At 53.4% G+C, this 23,485-nt stretch overlaps 2 protein-coding genes across 3 annotated transcripts in view; both read left to right on the top strand.

Moving 5' to 3' along the window:
* Window positions 1-23: 23 nt before the first annotated feature.
* SEC22B (SEC22 homolog B, vesicle trafficking protein) lies at window positions 24-8,326 on the top strand. Its single transcript, XM_040610835.1, has 5 exons — window positions 24-179; window positions 476-585; window positions 5,251-5,411; window positions 5,744-5,890; window positions 6,283-8,326. Exons 1-5 carry the CDS (start codon window positions 105-107, stop codon window positions 6,435-6,437), a joined length of 648 nt encoding a protein of 215 aa, XP_040466769.1. The 5' UTR covers window positions 24-104; the 3' UTR covers window positions 6,438-8,326.
* A 9,084-nt stretch (window positions 8,327-17,410) lies between these two features.
* Window positions 17,411-23,485, top strand: part of NOTCH2 (notch receptor 2) — an 87,219-nt gene continuing 81,144 nt past the window's right edge. Inside the window, exon 1 of one of the 2 annotated variants that reach the window (XM_040610458.1) lies at window positions 17,411-17,580. In XM_040610458.1, coding sequence (XP_040466392.1) covers window positions 17,499-17,580 — 82 coding nt within the window. In that variant the 5' untranslated portion in view covers window positions 17,411-17,498. The remainder of the gene's footprint in view (window positions 17,581-23,485) is intronic. The other variant, XM_040610457.1, reaches the window with a different exon arrangement.

Genomic DNA, 23,485 nt, shown 5'->3' with positions numbered 1-23,485 from the left:
GGTGTCGGCGGTGGACCGGATGTTGCAGTGGCAGCTTCCGGCTGGCTCCGTGGCAGGGGCAGGCGGCGGGCGCGGGGCTGAGCGGCGGCGGGCCGGCCGCGGAGATGGTGCTGCTCACGATGATCGCCCGCGTGGCGGACGGGCTCCCCCTGGCCGCCTCCATGCAGGAGGACGAGCAGGTGGGGCGGCGCAGGGGCGGGGGGCGCGGGCGGGGGGTCCGGCCCGCTGTGTTCGGGAGGAGCGGGCGGGGGCGGCCTAGCCGGACCCTCGCAGCCCCTGCTCGCGTGCCGGGCCGCTCTTGCCCAAGCGTGTCCCGCCCGGTGGTCGCGGGTGGGAGGCGGCGAGCCGCTTCTGCGCTGTGGGGCTATCGCTCCCCCTCGGGCTGAGCTCGGGACCCCCCGGAGCCTCCCCGCCTGCGGGCGGGCGGTACGTCTCCGGTGGCAGCCGCCCCCAACAGTCTGTCCTCCCTTCTCAGTCGGGCCGCGATCTGCAGCAGTACCAGAGCCAAGCGAAGCAGCTGTTCCGCAAGCTGAACGAGCAGTCCCCCACGAGGTGTACTCTCGAGGCAGGAGCCATGGCTTTCCAGTGAGTACCTCTGGGCATGATGGGGGAACTGGCTTGTGATGGCAATTCTGGCTCAGGGTGAGGGTTTGTGAGAGCTTGCGCTGCCCGAGAGATGGCGAGTTATTCAACTGTCTGTCCCGCCAGCTGAAGTGTACAATAGCTGCTTGAAGGGGAGAGTGTGTGAGTTATTTCTTGGCCCTGCTGTCCAGCACTTGTTTCTCAGCCAGCTTCACAGTTCTGTCTTTGCTGAAGACAATGTGTATTCTGTTCTCTTTAAGGTTTTTCTGTTTGTTTGCACCCTCTAAGGTACCTACAGTGCATCTTCTGTACCTTACGTGTCTTGTTTTGTCTTTAGAAAGAGATGTCTTTGGTAAAAACAGTCTTAGCAGTGCCCCATGAGCTTCTCTTGCGCAAGACTTTCGTCTGTGTATCCCGTGGGAGTGTAGCTTTCAGTGTGTTAAAAGCACATGGAACATCTTTGATTTATTTCTTTCTTACTATTTCCTTAATATCTGATAAACTTTTTTCTTTCAACTTGTAGATTCAGTTTTATTGTTGCTAAATGCATTGGATGTGTTTAATTCATTTCCTAAATTGTTTGGAAACTGTCAACTTAAAAGCACTTCTGTCTTTCTACAGTAGTACATTAACAAGGGAACATGAATATAAAATAATGAAAATTTACAGAGCGTGCAGGTCAGACATCTGTCATCCCTAATGAATAGCAAGGGAACTGGAAAGGCAAGTAAATGGAGGAAGGACTGACAGTCAATGAAAGGCAGGAGAGCATACTTATGTTTGAGAAAGTAAATGCTTCTTTACATGACATGTAATTACCTAACAGGATAATACTTGAGAACTTAATCAAGCCCAAGATCTTGTCAAGAATCAGAACTATGCTATTAGCAGAAATAATTGTTAGAAGTCTCTGTGATCAGCTGCCACGTGAGATTGCTGAGGCACAGTTGTGCAGATTTGCCAGCAATGGACCAAGATTTCCCGCACTTGGCACCGCTTCTGCCATGCTGCCAGCAGCGAGTTTCCTCTAGGTTCCCAAGCCCTTGTGACCAGGTGCGTGTTTATGGGTGGGTGAGCGGGAGATGCAGTTTGGATGCAAGGCAAGATTGCCTTTAGGTCTCTGTTTCTATAACAAGGGCCCTTGAGCAATTGTCCTGCCCTGTCCCTTTCTTCAGAGATTCAGCGACATGAAAAGACAGGAACGGGAGTTTTTTGTAAGGGCAGTCTTTGGCAAAAGCCATGAGGTTTTCAGAGCAGCTTTTCTTGTGCTTGGCTTACATATGATGACTGCAACAAGATTTTTTTTGATGTCTTCTCTCTTGGCTTCTGGTTGCCTTTGATAGGGATTCATAGTGGTCTGAGGATGGCCCTGATTTAAATAGACTGGCCATCCTATCTCCTGTCGGGTTTGGGTGTGGTTGTCAGAGTTAACTGCAAAGTGCTGCTCTGCATAGTCTTCTTTTTAGTAGTTAAAACTCTGTAATTTAAAAAATCCCTCACTTTAAATGTTGCCGTGACACTGCATGGGTGTAGCTCTGACTCTCAGTGAAGCCTTGGGAAAGAGCCTGTATGGATCCTAGTAAGTCCTTTGCTGTGTTGCTTCCATGACATGAGCAGAGATGTCTGGGAAGGCTGTGCCGCTTGCAATGCCCAGGAAATCCAAGCCTCTTAACAGTGCCTGTAATGTCACCACTGACGAGGTGGGAGGGCTTGGGCAAGCTCATATTTTGACACAGCTGTTAAAGAAACAGCCAGGGCACCTGGCTGGCAGGTAGGCAGGGAAAGGAGGGTTCCTCCTTCTGTGTTGAGTTCCCTGAACAGGTTCCACAGGCAATTGACAGCTGCTGCTGCAAAGCACTCAACGGCTGCCTCCTGTAAGGTGGAAAATTAAGGCAAGGGCTTGCATGAAAAGAATACTTTCCAATCAAAAAATGTTATGAAATGTGTGATAATGGTACAGGAAAGGGAGGAAACAGGGGAGTTTGAGATTTAGTGTAAAGTAGTGGTGACTGATGACCATGCTGTTCATTAATGCAGCACACCATTTTTTTTTCTGTCAAATCAGAGCTCTGACTGCTGAGGGCAGCACAAACCAGGGTAGAGCACTTTGTGGTGCAGGAATTAGAAGTGTTGCTAAGGGTATTGCTGAACTTGCTGAGGTGGTATTGAACGTTTTTAGCTTGATCAATTCAGAGAAGAGCCTAGTCTTGCTGAAATGTGAAGCTTAAACTATGACCACTGAGGTGATTTCTGTCAAATGTAATGTGTAGGCTTTGGCACCAAAAGCTGTGTCACCCTTGCAGCTGCAGCACTTGGCGTATGCGGCTGTGCAGGTACGGGAGCAGCGATGCAGTCTGCTGTGCTGTCAGTCAGCAGGTGACCTTTGGCTGTTGAATGGCTGAAGTAGCTCATACCTGTCATGTTGAAAACAACCCTTGGCCTTTGCTACTGTTACCAGGGTAAAGCTTTTTTCTCTGAAAACGTTCAAGGTAATCGTAAGAAACTTACTGGCTGTAGTTGGTGCGCAGAAATCTGGAGTACAGAAGGTAGCAGTGGCAGGTAGCATTGCCTGTCCCTTGTGTGTGTACAGTGCAGAGCAGACGGCAACTGGGTGCTGCGCTGATGCTTGGAGGCACACACATAGCGTGAAACTGAGAAGCCCAGCTGTGTCGGAACTCTGCTCTGAGGTTGAACTGCGGCTGACAAATTGTCTGGATCTGGGACAGGATGGGGTGTGCTTGCTCTCTGTGATGCTGACAGGTCAACTTTAAATCCAACATGTCTCATGTCACATCGTGGGAAGAGCAGGTGGGAGATACAGCTGAAGAGCTCCAGGCAGGACCTGCTGGCCTGAGCAGAGATAACAGGGCCGTACCAGCGGGACATGCTCCTCAGGCTGCTCTCATCTTGGAGGTGCTGCTCTGGCTCTGAGGCAGTACTATCAGATACAAGTTTCTATCTGATACAAGTTTCTCTTATCTCAAAAGATTTTTCTCAGGTCTTGCTGTTCATGACAGTGACTAAATCAAGCTCCAGGTGATGATTTGTGGCAACTCCAGGCTGTCAAGCAGGTCTCCAAGGGTAAAGGGAAGAACAAAGGCATGATATACTGTAGGATTAGTCTTACACGCTGATGCTGCCCAAGCTGAGGGACGTAAAAAGGAATAAAAGTATGGGCTCATGGGGACGTGCTTGTGGAATGGATTACAATGATTGGAGTTTCTGTCTTCTGGTTGAGGTGGATGAGTTGTTGCTTGAAGGCTGGCAGTATTTGCACACAGAGCATATAGGGGCAGGAGAAATGGACCTGCTGAGTATCTGGAAAAACAGTGGGGAGGGGGAGGAAATAGTTTTGTAAGCCTGATGTGCCTATTAACAAAATTTTAAGCTACTTATTTAACTACAGTGCACTCGGAACTGGGTCAATTCTTTAATACGCTGTTAATCTTCATGCTAACTAGACTGCTACATAATGGCATTATGCAGAAAGTCAAAGGAAGGTAACATACACCCTGAATAATACCGATAAACATTCAAAAGTGTATGCAGGGCTATGTACCATCTCCACTCTCTTGGTTTCAGTGGAAATAGTGTTGCCTTTTTTTTTCTGTTGGCTTAAATAAGGAGGCAAACACAGCTGGGAATCAGCGGACTTTGTAGGCATTGTAGCAAAGCTTAAATAATCACAAGGTTGGTTCTATCTTATCCCTTATTTCAGTAGGCTTTTTAGCTGAATTGTAATGAAAAGCCCCTAGTCCCAGTGCTGATGGAGGCACTGGGGCTCACACTGAAACAAGGTCAGCACTAACCTCTGTGGACCAGTAAGAATTAGATGAGGATGGGGGTGGTGGGAGGAGAAGAGCAGCCCTTCACATTCAGCTGCAGGACAAACCAAAGAGCATTACACAGCAGCGTGCTTCAGCGCAGGTTTTGGAGCTCCTAACATTGCAGGCAAAGAACTAGTAGCACAGCCATGCTCACCTATGGCAGTCCTGCAGGGGAGGTCACCAGAACCTGTCTAGCACTAATATTATTCCCCAGGTGCCTTTGAGGTCGTGTGTGGGTAGTGAGACACCCCACCAACAGGCTGCTGTTGGAGGGGAAGGGGGTACCCAGCCCTCCAAAATGGAAAGCAGGAGGTGGCAGTCACCAACTGGCTTTTTAGCATGCTGAGACCAAATTCTTCTGCATCCCCTAATCTCAGGGCAGAGCTTTCTTTTTGTGGGCCTCAGGTTCTTGGCTGTGCTGCGTTGTCTTAGAGCTGTGCTGGCCACCTTCCCCTCTATTCTGCTGGCAGACTTGTTGTGCTCCCCTATTCCTGACTGCAGGAGGGAGGGAGGATGTCCTCTCATTTTTTTACTCCAAAATTATAATCATTTTGTTGCTGGTATTTTGGTAAGCTAATGATATTCACAGGCCAACTTTTGTCCTAGTGAAGTCATAGTTCAGGGCTGTTGGCATGGGTATAGGGTCTGAGGCTACGAGAAAATTTCTTCTAGGTAAAGAAAAATAAGCCATCACTTTGTCAGAGGGTTTACCAGACACAGCAGACTTGAAGTCCCTGTACCCAGTTTTCATTGCCTCATAGGAATAAAGGTATGCAGGGTGGTGTTTGATGGGGTAGGTTCAGGACTAAGAGATTAATGCTCTTTTCTGCTGTTCTTTTAGCTACATCATTGAGAAAGGTGTTTGTTACCTGGTCCTGTGTGAAGCTGCATTCCCCAAGAAACTGGCCTTTGCGTATCTGGAAGACTTGCATTCAGAGTTTGATGAGCAGCATGGCAAGAAGGTGCCGACGGTCTCCAGGCCCTATTCCTTCATTGAATTTGGTGAGGTTCCTCTTGCTGTGGCTAGCTAGGAAACTTGTAACTGGGGGGGAGCCGCAGCCACAGGATCCTCTCCGGCCTGGTCTGTGGAATTGACAGTTCAACCTCTTCTTGGCCCTAGGGAAATGGGTGTTTTGAGCAAGAGAATAGGGCAGTGGTGGGGAAAAAGTAAATGTCCTTTGATTCAGATTTCCTGCTTTAAGTCTCTTGTCCTTGCTCCAGTGAATATATTTGCGTGTAGTCTGCTGGCTGTCTCAGCAATACTCCCACTCCTCCAGCAGCCAGGCTGCTCTGTGTTAGGTGGGATTCCCTCTGATAGCCCCCTCTTGTTCCAGACACCTACATCCAGAAAACCAAGAAGCTCTACATTGATAGCCGCGCGAGGAGGAACCTGGGCTCCATCAACACAGAGCTGCAAGATGTTCAGAGGATTATGGTGGCCAACATCGAGGAAGTCTTACAGCGAGGAGAGGCACTTTCAGGTACAGGGAATGGCTGGTGTTTGGCATAGGGTTCCTTGTCCCCTCGGTCGGCTTTGTGGGTGGAGCGTACTGGAGGGAAGGGCTTGCTCATCCCTGAGCTTCCTGAGAAAAGCGATGGACTCAGTAGGTGTTTTGGTTGGGTGGGTTGCATCCTGAAGCACCTGGCAGGTGCTGGTGCTTCTTTTGGGCGAGACCAGCATCTCACTGGCATGGGTGGCTTTCATCCCAGCAGGACAAGCACTAGAGCACTGCAGATGGGCACAGGCCAAGCTGCCATGTGAAACTGCTGCGCTTCCAGCTGCTCCAGAGAAACTTGTACAGTTAATGTAACATTTGGGGAACACCTGGTTGGGTCGATCTTGATTAACTTTGCTCGCCTTTCCCTTTAACAGCTCTTGATTCCAAGGCCAACAACTTGTCCAGTTTGTCCAAGAAGTACCGCCAGGATGCGAAGTATCTGAACATGCGTTCCACTTACGCCAAGCTTGCGGCCGTAGCTGTGTTTTTTATCATGTTGATCGTTTATGTGAGATTCTGGTGGCTGTGAGCCGGTTGCAGTCACGGAAGAGGGAAAGCCGGTAGCCTGGCAGGTGTATGTGTGCAGGACACTGTTCATGGGGGATGTGCATTAGAATCCACACAGGACCATCACCTATACGGGACTGTCCTGAAATTGTTAGGTGACGCCTGACTACTACATCTCTTTGTGAAGCCTAACAATAGGTGTAAAGGCTTGTTGACTACAGGCTTTTCCTCTGAGGCAGTTTGCACTGGCTACTGCAGAGTTTGGCCTCCCACGCCCCCGCCCCCCTACCCGGGGGCGCACTCTGGGAGCTCTAAGTCAGTGCAGTTTAGCATAATCACATTGTACGTCCTCCTGTTGAGTAGCTCTAGTGGGAACTGGACTCTAATGAACATTCCTTGTGTTGGCAATGTTTGCTTTTTTAGAATCTGGGTCTGCAGTTTTTTGTTTTTTTTTTAAGAGAAAACTCCTCTGTTTGATGGCAAATACTGCACTGTACATATAATAGCTTTCACTTCTGTCAGAACAGCTATTGTTGAGTTGTTTTCTGTGTCTGACATCTTGGCTTGTTACACTTTAAATTGCTTTAGGAAGAAATGGATGTTTAATTATGCCTTAAGATACATTCTGTCTAGTACTAGGAGGGGCAATGAAAGGCTTCTATATTGCTGATTCCTACAAAATTAAACTACAGGTTTGTAAGTGTCCACTTTCCCTCTCCAGACAGCTGTGTATGACGGTATGTTTCCATTTGAACAGGGTGTGTAATTCAATGCTGTTGGAGTGGGCACAGCGCAGACTATGTTAGCACTCTGTGTTTTTCCCTTCTATCTGCAGATTCACTACATTATTTCCTTCCTTTTTATAACTGTGCTTTCCTTACAAAATGTATCAAAACTGCCAGCATTTCATCTCTGGGATGCTTGTTTTCTTTCTCCCTCTTTCCCTCACCCAAAACAACCAAAAAACCAAAACTCTGAATGTTGTTGTGAAGAAAAGGTAGTGTTTCCTTCAAGAACACTTTAACTTTACATGAAGGATTCAAAAGGATAAAATAGTGGAATCCATTGGAAACACCACCTTTTTTTTTTTTTTTTGCTGTGGTCACCCTCTCCCTACCTCACTTGGGAAGTTGAAACTGTAGGTGAAGAAAAATTCATTATGGGGCAATAGTATATAGCTTCTTTCTTATGGGCCAATCTATATATTTCCAGTGTAATGTGATTTTTTTTTTAAAAAAAAAAATATTGTTTTGGTCCACCTGTGCTAAGAATAATGTTTTACCAGTCAGCTTTTGTTTTTATTTAAAGAAAAAAAGAAAAAAGAAACCCCACAGCTCAGGCACTCTTCTGCACTCACGTGCCTGCTGTTTGGTAGGAAGCAGGCAGTGTCACAGAAGGAAGTTTCAAGACTCCTCAGCACCTTTTGCAAGCACATAATCTTGTGTAGTTCTGGAAATATAAACTGTGACCTGGAAATGTTTCCTGCCACAGGGTAGGAAACAAAGAGCTGTTGTCCTGTCTGGGAGGACTCCCCAGCTTGGCACCATGTTGGGCTGGCAGGGGAGCAGTTAGTGTTCATCCACCAAAAGCGTAGCAAATCTGATCTGCCATGTAGTCTAAAACTCTCTGGTTTCTGCATGACGCCTCCAAGTGTTACTATGTAGAATGCTTTATTATTATCATTATTGTTATTTTTAATCTTTTTAAGTGGTGTCACTAACAGGTGAATATCCCAGTGATGTAGGTCTGTGTCATGTAGGTGCCAAAAGGTGAGCAGGCACCAACTATATGTGGATTGTTGTGATTGAGGGGAGTGACGTTTCTGCAGCAAAGGGCAGCTCAGTGAGCAGTTGCCTCCTGCAGCCCCAGTGTCAGCAGTGAAATAAACGCTTCTGAGAAATCCCCTCTGCAGCGTGGAGTTTCCAGCGTCTTGCTTTTGTGCTCTCAAAGGATGCTTGCTTTGCTTCCAGGGACACAAGAGGGTAAAGGCCCGACAGCTGAAGCCACCTGGGATAAGGGCTTGTTTTTGGAGGCAGAGCTAGTTGAGAAATATGATCTTGGCCATTTTCTGGCAGAGAGGCTGTACTGTGGTTATAGCAGCGATCTCTTCCATTGCCAGTGTGTGTCTGGCAGCCTCCTCAGCCTGGGCAGATTTTTTTATGGGGGCAGTTCTGTTGTGATACTTTTCACACGGGGGATGGAACAAACTGGGAGCGGGGTACGTGCCCCCCGTGGTGTGTGTCAGTTTTAACAGGGCACGGCACTGCAAATGCCACTTTCCTAAAGGGGAGGGCAAGGAAGACTCTCCCACAGGCCAGCACGGGGCTCCAGGGAGCACTTTATAGGTAGATCCCTTGGTGAGTTCAAAGTACAGGATCCCTTTTCCTCCCTTGCGTGGGGCAGAGGTGCTGCTGGTGCTCTGTGCGAGGGAGGTATGGGGCTGGGTTTTGTTTTGCTGGGGGCTGCCTGCACCTCCCGAGCAGCCAGGAGTGAGGCTTGTTGTTCCCATCCTGCTGCGTGGGGCAGAGGGGAGGAGAAGCCATTGCTGGTTTTGCCCTGCGTTACCTGACAGCTTGCTCGGGCTGGGCTGGTTGAGCACCTGTGGGCTCAGGGACGTGGCTCCCTGCCCTGGTGGGCGCAGGGCGCAGCCCCACAGAGCAGGGGTGACCGTAGCTGTTGGGTTGCTGCTGGCTCAGGATGGTGCTGGCAGAGGTCCAGAGCTGGCCCGGGAGCCACTGCCTGCAGATGGCAGTACCCGCACGGAGCTGATGCACAGTGCAGAGTGGTGCCCAGGGCTGGGGAGGCAAAGGGGGGCTCCTCCCGAGGGCACCCCGACCTCGTCCCAATGCCCTGGCTCCCCCAAAAGACCCACAGCCTCGCTGAGCCTGGGCTGCTGCACCGTGAAGCTGGGAATCTGCCTGCAAGGGCTCCGGGACTGTGCCGCACAAGCCTGTGCTGCCTGGCCTCATCCTGTCGCACAGCTGGGGTGCTGTGACCAAGCTGGATGGTGATGCCTCCCAGCAGGGAGCTTGCCTGAGTCTCCTCCTACCCAACACCCACCTCATTTCTCTTTCTGAGCTGCCCCTCTGCCTGCAGCTGCTCTAGAGCAGCCTTTCCCTACTGGGTTCCCCTGCTAGGGGTCCCCCTGGTTCCCATGCCTGGTCCCCTCCGCCTGGCAGAGGCATGTGGAAGAATGGCTGCAGAAGCATGGCCTTAGAATCTCTGAAGATCTGCACAATCCAGGCCTGGTATTAGAATAGGCCTGCAATCAGAATTGTATTGAAGTTGCTGTGCTGAAGATAACAAGAAAGGTAGCCTTGAGCTGTTCTTGAATCCTGAGACCAAGTAATTATGTTGTGCCAACAGGCCGTGGCTGTAACAAGCTACAGCTGCTGGGAAAGCAGGTGCAGGGCCAAGAAAGATAGGGACCGGTATGGGAATATAGGGAGTAACAAACTACAAGGCTGAAGCACAGCAACACAGTTAGCTACATGGATAGAATGCTTATTTTAGTCATGATAATCAGGGGTGTGAGAACTGCGCGCGTTTAGAGACTACTAAACAATCATATTTCTGCTTTACGAATACGCATGTGTATCAGTTCTATATAAGTAGTGTTAGAAGCTAATAAAGTTGAGCAAGATGCATAACTCATATTGAGCATTTTCTTGACTCCAGCGAACCCTTCTTCCAACAGAGGCAGAGGGGCTTCATCCCGTGCCAGGCACGTGTGGAGCAGGAGGGAACGCAGGATCTGGGAGTAGGGCAAAGTCCTGGCACAGCTGTAGCACCTGGGCCCCCTGCGCTGCAGGGTTTGGGGGGCAGAGCTGGGCTCTCCCGTGCCCCACGGCGTGCCCATTGCTGCTGGGACACCCTTGGCACGAACAGAGAGCAGCAGGGTGCAAAAGGAAAAAGGGGATGGTATGAGGTGCCCCAGGAGCCGCTCTGCTCATCGTGTGAGCACAGACATGACAAGCCTTGTCACATGAGTGGTGGTTCAGAAAAGCTGTCAGGTTGGGCTCTGTTTGCTGCTGCCCCTGCTCAGCTCTGGTCTGGGCACCTCGGGTGTCCTTGTGTCCACAGGGGTGGCTGGAGGGACCACTGGTGGCCATGCCCACCCTGGACCACCACAGGACTGTGATGGGTGGCTTACACTGCCAGGCATGCTGGTGCTGGGTGGCAGGGATTTTTCTCCTGAGCATCTGAAAAGCAAAGTAGCAAGAGCAGACAGGCAGAGCTGGTTCCTGGGTGCTGCCGAACCTGCCATGGGTGAAGAAGCACAGTGCTGCTGAGAGGAAGAGGGCGGCAGGGTGGCAAAGGCTGGCAGGGTGCTCTGGCCACCGCATCAAATACATGGTGGGTCTCACCTGGTCCAGGCTGTGGCTGTGCTCTGCACTGTCACCACTCCTGGGAGCAGCTGTTTGGGTGCTGCAGCGTTTCAGTTTCTGTCTTCACTGGGCACCAGCTGTTTGCCCCACTTTGCCCCAGCTCCTCACCCTCGCAAACCCCTCTCTCAGGCAGGTTTTCAGAAAAACCCCATTTGCAGCTTCTTTCCCTCTGGGACCCCAGGGGAGTTTGACCCTGGGTGGTTTCCAGCAGCTGCTTTGCCAGGGTTGAACATCCCAGAGGTGTGGAGGGGCTGCGCCAGCATCCCTGCAGCAGGGCAAGTGCCAGCTCGGGGCACCTGGTGCCGGATAACTGCCTGGGCAGCCTGGCCAGGGCAGCAGGGCTTGCGGTTCAGCCTTCGAGCACCCCAGTCCTTGTCCTCCCTCCCTTGGGCACCACTGAGGGGCCGCAGCAGCTCTGTCCCTTGGGGGGCTTGAAGGGCCGCTGCAGCTCTGTCCCTTGGGGGGCTTGAGGGGCCGCAGCAGCTCTGTCAGTTGGGGGGCTCGAGGGGCCACAGCAGCTCTGTCCCTTGGGGGGCTTGAAGGGCCGCTGCAGCTCTGTCCCTTGGGGGGCTCGAGGGGCCGCAGCAGCTCTGTCAGTTGGGGGGCTCGAGGGGCCACAGCAGCTCTGTCCCTTGGGGGGCTTGAAGGGCCGCAGCAGCTCTGTCCCTTGGGGGGCTCGAGGGGCCACAGCAGCTCTGTCCCTTGGGGGGCTCGAGGGGCCACAGCAGCTCTGTCCCTTGGGGGGCTCGAGGGGCCACAGCAGCTCTGCCCCTTGGGGGGCTTGAAGGGCCGCTGCAGCTCTGTCCCTTGGGGGGCTCGAGGGGCTGCAGCAGCTCTGTCCCTTGGGGGGCTCAGTCCCACCGGGGCCAGGGAGGGATGCCCCGCAGAGCTGGGCAGGGGGGCTCAGGAGGTTGCTTCCCCCTCTCCTCGTGCTTTGCTCCGCCGCGTTGCTGCCAGAGCGACCCTTCGGAAAGGAGGATGTCAGTTTGCTGCTGCCCGAAAATGGGGGCTTTTCAGATGGCGAGGGGCTGGGTGGGGGTCTGGCCGCAGGGAAGGTGGCTGCTGGGACCAGCCCTCCCCACGGGCCTGAGTCAGTGCCACGGCCCGTCCCGGCACCCCCAGGGTTCCGTGCCCCCCATCCGGCTGATGCAGCTGGGCTGGTTCCCAGCTCCAGGGCAGGACACCAGGCACCTGCCCAGCCCCCGGCAGCCTCCTCGCTCTGTCCCCGTTGGCCCCCCAGACCTGAGCCCTTTAGGGGTCCCTGGGGGTCTGGCTGCTCCCAAGCCCCTGCAGTGCTGGAAAGAGGTGGGGTACAACCTTCCCGCAGCCGATGCTCTGCCGGTGCTCCCTGGACAGCCTCCAGCACCCAGCTGCCCTCGCACGTCCCCAGCGCTGCTTCCCCTGGGGCAGCCGTGCCACTTCCGTCCCCCTTCTCCCCTGGTGTGGGCACTGTCTGGGTCCCCCGTGGGCACAGGGGTTCCCCGGGGTTTGCCGGGCTGTGCCCGCAGCCTCGCAGCATCTCGCACGGCTGCTCCCGGGCAGCTGCAGTCATGCCTGAGCTCACAAACCCGTCAGGGGGGGGGGGCAAAGCAGAAGTTGGGGAGTCCCTGCTCCCCATGCCCAGCCCAGTGGGGCTGCCAGGCCCCGCCACGGGGCTTTCTGCGGGCTGAGGGGCACATGGAGGAGCCCAGCGTGATTTTGAATCATGACTCAGAAACCTGCCTGTGGCTGAGCCCCAGCGCTCTGCAGAGAGGTGATGAACCTGCTTCCCTTGTCGGTGCTTTTTTTTTCTTCTTTTCCTTCTCTCAACATCCCACCAGCAGCACCCCAGCCTGCGGGTTCTCCCTGGCCACCCTAACACGCTTCACTGCCCTGGCCTGCTGCCCACGCCTGCGGGAAACGGGACTCCCCGGCCCTGTTGTGGCACAGCACCCGGGGTGGAAAGTGCAGCCAGCCACAGCTGGGGCACTGAAAACGGCAGCAGACACAGGTTTTGCATAGAGGAGCAGAACTAAATGTCCTTGCTAGAATCACGGTGACCCCAAGTCCTCCATGCCGGGTGAGTCCTCGTGGTGCTCGAGCTTGCGGAGCTCCGGGCGCGTGTGGCTCCCCGGGACCTTTCCCGGAGCCCTGTGTGCCCCATGCATAGCCATGAGCCCCTTGCAGCTGCGATGGCATCTTGCCCTGGCATCCACCCCGGGAGAGGAGGGGGCTGTTGAGGCAAGAAGGGATCTGAGCGACCTCTGGCTCAGCACAGGCTTGGAGCAGGCTGCACAGAGCAGGATGAGGCCCCTGCCTAGTGCCAGAGGGATGTAACAGGGTTTGCTGGGGGCTGAGGCCAGGCTCTGGGTCCCACGGGAGCAGGAAAAAGCCTCTGTTCTGCTTTCCCGTGTTCCTACCCACATGGGGACCACAGGTGATGGGGGTTGTGCCCAGGTGGGCAGCTTGCAGAGGCCACGCGTGCACTGGGAGAGGATGCTCGCGGGCTGCAAAGCCCCGCTGCAGCTTCTCAGTGGCTGCGGACCGAGCGGGAGAGCTGCAGGCTCCCATCCGTGTGGCTGGTCCTGGCTACAGACCTGGGCAAGGCACACGAAGGGCAGGTCTCAGTGGTGCTGAGCAGCTGCCCCTTCCCCGAGTGGCAGCTGTCCCTTGTGCCAGCCATCCTTACAGCCCCGGCTGCTGCCTGGAGGGTGGCCACAAGTCACTGACTCCTTGCTCCATCGTGTGCCCCGAGCCAGGAGCATTTCGGGAGCTTCGCAGCCACCCCGTACATCCCACCAACTTTGGTAAAAGCTGCGTGGCTCCGTCTGCAATATAAATACTCCATGGGCTGCTGCGAGCGAGGGCAGCGGTGGGGAAGGCTGAGGGTGCGAATTCCCCGGGCGATTAAGCGGGACAGCAGAGGCGGCTCAGGCCCGGCACATTCCTGCGGGGCTTGATGCAGGAATGCCTTTGCGCTCCTCTGTTTCTTTTTAAGACAAGACTAGCTGGCAGGTAAGATAATCACGGTGTAAGCCAAGTCATGTGAATGTTAAGAGTTAGCAGATGAGCCACAGGACGAGCTATTTGCCATGCAGGCACAAGGCTGCCAGCCCCACAGATTTTGCTGGAAGCCTCTCTCCCTCCTGTTTTTCTTAAACCTCTTTGCTGCTGACATCTTACAGCTATGAAATACCCTCAGCTTCCATTTTAACAGGGTTCCAGCTCTCCTGTTTGCAAACGAGAAGGCTGAGATATATGGTTCAGGCATGTTCTAAGGACCCCCAAAGCAGGGGCAGGTAAAAATGAGGCGACGTTTATCTGGGTGTGTAAGATGCTGGGCTGTGAGGCAGGCGTTTGGGTGCGGGCTGAGCTGAGGGCTGCACGCCTGAACCGCCAGCAGTGTCATGGAAAGGTTATGGCGAGAAAACACAAATTATTCTGAGAGTACCACTGTGAAACTGGTGAAGCCAGTGGTTCCTCTGGGGTGAGGGACAGAGAAGTGCAGCGCCGCTTGCTAACCACATACAGACACCCAAAAAAGCACCTCCGTGAGTTTTAAATCCATTTTGCCTTCTGCACGGAGAGGTGGGGAGAGCACCGCCGAGCACCCGGGCACATCCCTCCTGGACAGCATCACACCGGCTGCAGAGCCAGGGGGCACACGGGGCCGGGGGATGCTGCCCCAGGGGCTACCTCCCCCAGTGAAGCGAGTGCAGGTGGGGGGCAGGATGCTTCACCCCCTGTTGCCACCAGCCATGCCATCTGCACGGACCAGCGGCTCAGCATCACCTGGGGTGTCCCTGCTGAGCCGGGGGACCCAGACCCCAACACCACCAGTGACAGCCCAGCACTGTACCCGCTGGTGATGGCCCGAGGGCTGGTGCACAGGGCTGGCTTTGGAGCAGCGGGGTGGGAAGCCTGAAGAGCTCCAGGGCTGGAGAGCTGTCTGCACATGCTGAGGCGAACACAAATGTGCTTCTGCTCTGCGGCACGGGCAACCAAAATCATCGGGGTGAGGCTCCTGTCATGGAGTCAAAGAGGGCTTGATCCCCCACCCTTTGTCCGCCAAAGTGCCAGGATTTCCCTAATTGCTGGGGCAGTTTAACAAGCGATGTGGTGGATATGGAGTCTGTTCAGCTCTCCTAATCCCCCAGCTGGCATCGCACACAGCTCTGTGCCAGGCGCCCTGCCCGCACCCTGCCCACCGCCCCTTGCCACGCTGCGCACCAGGGGCTCTGCTCCCAGCAGGACACTCCAAAGCAGGGCTTGGCATGTGCAAAACCAGGAGGAAACTATGGAAAACCTTGCCGGAGCCCTCCAGTTTCAACACGGGCTGCTGGTCGTGTCTGGGTGGGAAACTGGGGGTGAGGGAGGCTGGAGGGTCACTTGTGTGGGTGGGTGGCCTGTGTGGTGCTCCCCGTGGCTTGTTTGCCCATGGTGGCATTAATGGGACTGTCACAGGGCACAAAAGACAAAGCAATGCTGAAACATGTTTTTAACTCCTCACAAAACAGCTTATTGCTGAACGACAGACCCATGGGGGTGATGGGGAGCTGCCTGAGGAGCTTTGGCATGGGGACACAGCGGGGTGTCTTCCTCTGTCCCCCTCCCACTCTGCCCTGTGTGGTCCCTCCTGGCATAGGCAAGGCAGGGTGGCCTTGGGCGGTTTGGCCCTCGCCTCCCCAGCTGCAAAAGCCACCTCCATCACACAGAGGACCTGCTGGTGGCTGCTTTCACCCCTTTCCTCCAGCAGAGCCACGGGGGGATGCTCTCCCCCATGGACAGCTGAGGAGAGTGGGGTCAGAGTGGCGAGGTGGGAGCCATCAGCAGGTTCCCCAGACCTGTGGGGCGAAGCAACACCTTCCCCCCGCCGGGCCGGGCTCCCCCACGGGGCCTCATTTGCCAGACAGAGCGGGCTGCACCTTCCCAGCACCTTCCCAGCGCCACACTGGGACCGTAGGTGCTGTCCCCACGTGGGGCTGGAGCAGAACACAGGCAGCAGGGGACCGGCCGCCTTAAGGTCAGGGATAAGTAATGCCCGGAGAGGAGCTGGGAATGGCAGCTTTTGCTGAAATGCCAGATATCCCTCCCATTATGGGAGTACGGGAATATGGGAGCATAGCTGCATTCAGGAGAGCATCCCCAAGCCCTCCTTGCTCCAGCCACATCCCCGCCTGTCCCTCCTCCACTTGGCGTTGTGGCTGTTGCAACCTAAGTGTTGGTGGCTGCCACCCCTAATTGTATACGTGGAAAGTTTTTGGCATGTTGGGGATCTGGGTTCTGCCTTGGCAGGCGAGGAGGTGCGGGGAGGGGGGGTGCCAGGCGCAGCCCCCTCAGTCGGCTACCATGGCTGTGGCACCGGTGTCTGCCCACGAGCCGTCACAGCGGCCATGGGATGCTCCGGCAGCTCTGTGGGACGGTGGGGGATTCATCACCCAGGTCACATCAGCACACCTGGACAAATCATCATGGAGGTAGGATGCTGAGCATCCAGCTCGTGGTAGGAGCTCCAGGATCTGGCGAGTTACAGGGGGAAAACAGTGGCGTTTATTCATTGCCCCTCTCTCCCCCAGCCCGCACAAGCCTGTCCTGGCGGCCAGGCTGCCATGTCAGCACACAAAGGGCTCTCAGCGTGGGGCAGACGGGTTGTAACGCTTTAAACCATGGCTGAGGACTGGGAGGGCTCCTGAAGTTGAATTTAGTCCAAGACCGTGGGAAGCCATGTGTCCTCCTGGGCTTCTGCGGTACCAGTAGCCGTGGGGTGAGCCGTGGGGTTGGGCTGAGCCATGGGGTGAGCCGTGGGGCAGGGAGCTGGCACAGCTGCCCCAGGGCCCCCTTCCCACCAGGATGAGCTGCCAGCAGCCACCACTGGGTTTGGGTTTCCATCCCCATTGGCGCCCTGGGCGATGCTCCATCACCCCACACCTGGGCAGAGGGCAGGGCCGTGCCCCTGCAGGTGGGGTGCTCCACCATCCCCCCCTGGGGGCACCCACCACCACTGCCACCACCCCACAGGGGCACGACAACGTGTCCTGCTGCCCGTGTCCTCCATCCCCCCATTGCCACCGCCATCCGCCCCCCACCACCATCTGCCTCCCAGCCCCACCACTATCCACCCCTCATTGCCATCTGGCCCCATCACCACCTGCCCCCCACTGCCACCGCCATCCGCCCCCCACCGCCACCTGCCCCTATCACTATATGCCCCTCATCACCACCACCATCTGCCCCCCATTGCCATTCCTCCACACCCCCATCTGCCCTCCACTGCCCCCCACTGCCATCTGCCCCATCCCCATGTGCCCCCAGTGCCATTCCCCCCAGCCCCATCCCCACCTGCCTTCCACAGCCCCATCACCATCCGCCCCCCGCCGCTTCCCATCCCCACCTGCCCCCCTCCTCACCGCCCCCATCGCCATCTGCCCCCCATCGCCATCTGCCCCCCAGCCCCATCGCCATCCATCCCCCAGCCCCACCGCCACTCACCGCCCCCGCCATCCGCCCCGCCCCTCCCCGCCTTGCCCCGTCGGGCGCCCCCTGGTGGCGGGCGGGCGGGCGGGGCGTGGCGGGCGGCGCGGCGGAGGAAGCGGGGGCGGTGCGCCTGTGCCGTGTCCCTCCGCGCGGGGTGGCCGCAGGCGCCATCGGCGGCTGGGTCGATCCCTCCGCGTCGCGCCGTGCCGTGCTGTGCCGTGCCGGCGGGAGCGGCCGTAGCCATGGCCCGCGGAGCGGAGCCGGCGCTCGCCGCCCTTCTCGGCCTGGTGCTGGCCGTGCTCAGCCGCGCCGAGCCCGCGGCCGGTGAGTGGCGGGGGCGGGAGGGCGGCGGCGAGGGGCTGCGGGGGCCTGTGGGGCTGCGGCGCTGCGCGGGCGGCCCCTCGCCTGGGGCCTGAGGGGGTGCCCGGGGCCGCCCCTCGCCCGGGGCCGCTCCGAGCGCGGCCGGCGCGGCGCCGGTGTCACCTCCTCCCGCGGGGCCGGCCGGGGATGGAGGGCTGGGGGGGGCGCCTGGGGTGTCATCGCGTGGGGGCGGCCCGGGCCACCGCCTCTTTGTGTGGAGCGGGGCCCCCCCGCCCCGAGGTCGGCTCACCTGCGGGGGGGCTGTCCCGGGGGGGCTGCTGCTGCCGCCCCCGGGGGGAGTGAGGGGGCTGCTGCTGTCCCCGAGGTGGGGGAGGCGGCTGCTGCTGTCCCCAGGGGGAGTGAGGGGGCTGCTCTCCTGGGGGGAGGGGGCTGCTACTGTCCCCGGGGGGAGAGAGGGGGCTGCTGATCCTGGGGGGGGGGGGGGGCTGCTGTCCGGTGGGAGCTGACACGTAACGGAAAGCGCGGGGGAAGCCGTGCTTTACTGGCAGCGATACGCGGGCTGTCGCAGCCGGGGTTTGAGCGCTCGAGCTCTTTTGATTTCAAAACACGGGAGAAAAGGGCTGGCTGCTTCCCCTCGCCTGGGATACCTGTGCGTCCTGTGCGCCCCAGCCTCTTTGCTGGGGACATACCTACACACACAGAAGGGATTCCTACATCTCCTCCTCCTCTAATTGTTAATCAGTTCAGGCGTGATGGAGCCATATGTGCACATCTGAAGGAACTGCTGCTTTCCATCGCTGTTGCGCATCGGCATTTGCAATGTGTTTTGCAGCCGGGCTGGAGAACACGGTCCGTAGCCTTAACTGCTGGGTTCTGATGGATTTCACGCCTCTCCCGGCAGCAGTCCTGCTCCTAGAGCAAAGCATGTGCAGCCTTGCAGCACGGTAAAGCTATCCGGGACCGGCAGTCATTGATTACTTGCGCGGCTTCTCATTCTTTCTTCCTTTTTTGCTCCGGGGAGGCGGGATTGCTCTTCAGGTGACTTGTGGAGAGCGCAGCGATGGGAGAAAGTGGTAGTGGAAGTCGTTAAGTGTGTGACTGCGACGCTGATTATTTCAGCAGTTTTACTTTTGGGTATGGTTAGGGGTGGAACTTGTCTGCAGAGTTTTGACCACTGCTGCTGGTTTGGTTGCAGAGTAGTTGGGCTAATCAGTCTATCTGTTTTTACTTTGAAATGGCCATTATTTGTCTCCTGGGAAAAATGTTGGTCTTCCCCCCCACCCCCTTCCCCAACCCCTCTGAGATCTGACTTACTCGTACTAATGTGCTGCAAGAAGATGGTTGGAGTTAAAAAAAATAAAATAAAATAGCTGTTTCCTGACTGTGTGTTGGCCAGATTTGCTTAAAAGTGACTGGAAAAATAAAGAGTCTTTCAAGGGTAGGTGTATAGTAGCACTGTTGTTTCTGGAAATGGCTTACACAGATCAGTAAGATGGCAAAATACTCTTCTTTTTTTTTTTTTTTTTTGCAAAGACTAATGTCTTGCCCACTTAGTTTGACTGTACCTTCATACCAGCAACTTACCAGTTCATTGCTAGCCCTACCCGTTCTTTCTCTTGGTGGGGGCTGAGAGGGAGAAGTACCTGTGGTGTCACTCATCACTTGACGGCGTATGGATACCTACTGGGCTGGTTCAGGTCCTCCCATGCTGTAGAAATTTTTTGGCATTGTGAGTAAAATTTCCTCCTGGTGCTTAACAAAGGCTGGTTGTCAGAGATGACAAATCTAGACTGAAAATAAATGACTCCTGTTGTTCGTGAGATACTGACCTGCATCTGGTCCCTGGGAGTGGGACTTGTGGCTTGAATTAATGGGAAAGATGAAGTCACCGAAAGGGTATTTTCAGGTGCATATTCAACTGTCTTGACGCTCTTGTGCAAGAGAGGGCAGGTACCTGATGTCAGCCCTCTTGGTCAATAAATAGGAGGCTCCTGGATGCTCTGAGTGCTATGGTTTGGACTACTCAAGTCTGCCTCATCATGCAAGCCCAACGATGTAGCAACTTGCTTTTCCAGTTGAGCCGTTGTTTAGTTTTGCAAAAGGCTGCAGTTGAGGTTGCAGTAAGCTGGGGTGGGGCGGCAACACCTGTGCTTTTGGTGAGGATACTCTCCTGATAATTGCTGTGAACGATTTGCACCTCTCCTGATCAGACAGCAGCCGGTAAAACAGGAATCCTGGCTAGTGAAGCCCACCCTTGTTACTACCCACTGCTGTTATTAACGCTTGGATTTTGCTAAGCCCAGCTTCACCAGGTTGCCGTTTACTGTCAGCCTGTGTTTCTAACAGGTTTTTAATTTGGAGGGGTGCAAAGGTAGCACGTTGATGCAGATTGCAGTTTGAGATCTTAAGTTTTAGTTTAGAGACTTTTGAGGACTTCAGGTAATGCTGACAATGCCGGTCTGCTTGATACAAATTTGCTTATGGAAGAGCAAGTTTTACTTGATCTTTTGGAAGTGTTGCTGCCTATCAAATTTGTTCTTATCAAAGATGCCAATTTAAACTTTCAAAAGGGAGCATGATGAGAATCTGGCTAACTGGCATCGCTTCCTGCAGGGCACCTCTTAGTCATATTAGAAATACGTGAAGATCGTCTTGCTGATGTTCTCAGGACTTGGATCCTTGGGAAAATAGGACTCACGCCTCTGGTGGCATTTGGCAGTTGGGGCTCTTACAGTGGGTGGGTTGGGTTTTTGGCAGCTTCCACAGCTGGTTGCCTCCCTCCGTTTTATTAGGTGTCTCGCTGCTGTTGCAGTAAGCAGGTAATTCTCTTCAGTGCGCTCTCATTCTGTTCAACTTCTCCCTTTCTCAAAAACCTGTGTCTGTGCTGAGAGAAGGGGACTGGTGCCTGGAGTTTGAACCTAGGACAAGGAGTAGGTGAAAAAGCAGCAGCAGGATTCTGGCAGCCTGTTTCTTCTGGGCTTGAGAATCTTATTTGACAGCAAAAACCGATCAGTCACAATTTGTAACTACAGATACAGTGTCGTTTCCTTCAAGTTTGTACTGTTGGCTAATGATGGTTAAGTGGAGGAGCGATACAGTGTTTATTAATTCTCACTCCTCCTGTGGGACATGTTAGGGAAATGTCATCCATGTTGGGGGGGAAAAAGAGCTTCCCTAAGCATCTGTGTTAAAAAGTCCTTTTGTAGTTACATTCTTACTTTCTATTAATTCACTCTGAAATCATCTTGCCAATAGCAGTCAAGGGCTGTCAGTGCCCATCTAGAAGAAACAGTGCTTATATCATTCTAAACACGGTCATCTGAGAGCTGCAGAAATAATCGTTCGTTCTGTTTAGAAAATAGTCTGTTCCTAGGGCACATGTCCTTTTTTTAGACTGCTCCGAGGATGAAAAAAGAGCTTTGTATCTCAAAATGGCATGGGCGCCTGCTGTTTGTTCCATGCAGCAAGTCTTCATCTTGTTTCTCTGACATCACCCGGGACGGCTGCAGAAGCGTTGCTCAGCACAAGTAGCGGGCTAGCATTTCTGCACAGGCAAACATGCTTAACGTTCAAATTAATAAAGATTTAGTGCTGGAGAATGACGGAAGACTTTGGAGAAGACAGGAGCATGGCTTCTGTCTGCCAGATTGCCATGGAAACACCAATACCTCTTTGGCTCTAATTGCCTTCCCTACATTTTTTTGTTGAAAACTTTTTTCTCCCCTCCCCAACTAAATGCTTTATGTCGCAGTTCTGGATTTTGAGCGTTTTGGCTTTCTTTGGAAAACTGAAAATAGGGGAAGGCAGGGAACTGTATCTGTGGAAGGAAACGGAGGATATTGTGACTGACACAGACTTTAAAACTGTATTGCAAGTTCATCCTGAATTCAGTCTGTATTATAACTTGAGCTTTTATTGGTGGTTTCTCAACAGGAACAGTGTCACATGAATTGTGGCTGCACTTGATAGAAATAACAGCCCTCCTGCAGCTTCCTGGGCCTAAGACCCCGACAACAGGAAGACTTGAACTCTACCTGTGAATTTGCACGACGGGTTCCCCGCTCTGTTGTTAGGAGGGCCAATCGGTAGTTTTTGCCAGGTCCTAGATGTTCAGAGGGGAGATTTGAAACAGATGATGGTGGTGCACACAGTTTTCCTATTAGTACTCTCAAATTAAAAAAAAAAAAAAAACCAAACCAAAAACCTGATGAACTTCCAAAGCAAAATTTCTTCAACTTACAAGCTTGTTCTCCTGAAATCCACTTAAATATTTTTTTTGCAGGGTGGTTGGTTTTTTGGGGTTTTTTTTTTATGCTTTCTAGGGAAGTTAGTGAAGGAAACCACCTTAGCTATTGGGGGTTTCTGTCCCAAAAGGTACAGGATGTTGGCTGAGTGCCTTCACACCCCTCTGAGCTCTGCTTAGCTTCTCAGTTGATGAGTCTTGCATTATCCAGTTGATTTCAGGCTTTTGTGTGCAAAAACGATGGACATGTCTTAGTAATCTGATTAAAGCATTTTTGCTTTACAAACTATTTCCATGCCTTATAGATAAGCTTTGTCCTTTAACTGCTGTCCTCTGTCTGTGAAGTGCAAACTGGTCAGCATGTTTAAATTCTCCAAAAGTTAATCTTTTCTAAATCTGGGCTGACTATAAGGCTTTATCACTTTTCCACAGTAAGGATTTTTCCTAGTTTGCTTCTTCCCCCTCTCCTTGTGGCTGCCATGGGGCGATCTGTTCTTCAGGAAAAAAAAAAAAGCTATTTTCATATTTTCAGCTAGCACACACTTACGAGTGGGTTCTTCCATGGTATATAGTCTCACTGGAACTGTAATCTGTTGAGGCTAGTGAATAGTGTAATTAGCTATTTCTCCTTTTTGGGTTTCCTCCAAAAGTTGGTTATCTTTGGGTATTGTCTCCATGTGTGCAGTGCTGCTTATTCCTTACCAGCTTTTTCAGCAGCTGTGTGGTGCGAGGTACTGCTGTGGGAGGGTTGTGTCCCTTTCTGCACCTTGGGGATCTACCAGTCTTTCTCCAGAATTGCACCTTGTGTTTCAGCATTTTCTTCTTTTTTCAGACTGTGTTTTTCCTGTAGGGAACCAGAAGCTGCTTTTGCTCCCTTGGAATTTAAGACTCCTTGCTTTGTAGTTTGCTGGTGTTTCTGACCATGCTGATGGTCATAGTCTTTAGAGCTGGTCCACCTCTGGCAAGCAGCCTGAGCTTGTGTAAGGATTTGCCGTGCATCTTCTGTTGCTGCTATTTGAGGGCTTTGAATCTTTTTTTTCCACCTTTCTCTTCTTACATAATGGGTAACACCACTGAAATGACAGGCTAGTTCTCATGAATGTCAATTGAGACAGAAAATCCACTGGCTATATAAAGGTTATTGAAACCTATTTTGTCCTTTAGTTTTCTTTCTAGTCTTTAATGTATTTTCAGCCTGACTTTTCTTCTATGCTTGAGTAGGTTGTTTACTACCCTCTCCCACAAGAGAGCTGTTGAACCTATAGACAAGCGTCAACCAAATACAACAGAGATCTAGGTTCTTAAAATATACTTTCTGTGAACTTCATGGAAAATTTGTAGACAGAATGGAGGAGAGAGAGAGAGAACACGTACAGTGTCCTCCCAAGGAGAAAGCTGTACCAGCAGCTCAGCAGCATTCCCTGCCAGAATATTGTTCTCCCTTTATTTAAAGTAAAACCTTTGGTCAGAGCCTACAGGTTCTTAGATGCAGGATAATCAACCACAAAGCTACAGGAAACCAGCTTTGTAACGTCTCTTCCTCACAGCATTAATTGTTTTGGTATTTTGCATTTTTATTTCTGCTTAACTTTTTCTGAACTTGTGGGTGAGGACTTTATTGGCATTACTTTCCTTTTAGTATTTACAACAAAGCCCTTTCAGATT

This window comes from Falco naumanni, chromosome 11 (assembly GCF_017639655.2).
Source record: "Falco naumanni isolate bFalNau1 chromosome 11, bFalNau1.pat, whole genome shotgun sequence".
Classification (NCBI taxonomy): domain Eukaryota; kingdom Metazoa; phylum Chordata; class Aves; order Falconiformes; family Falconidae; genus Falco; species Falco naumanni.
The sequence above is the reverse complement of the archived record's forward strand: the minus strand, read 5'-3'. Positions and strand labels throughout refer to the sequence as shown.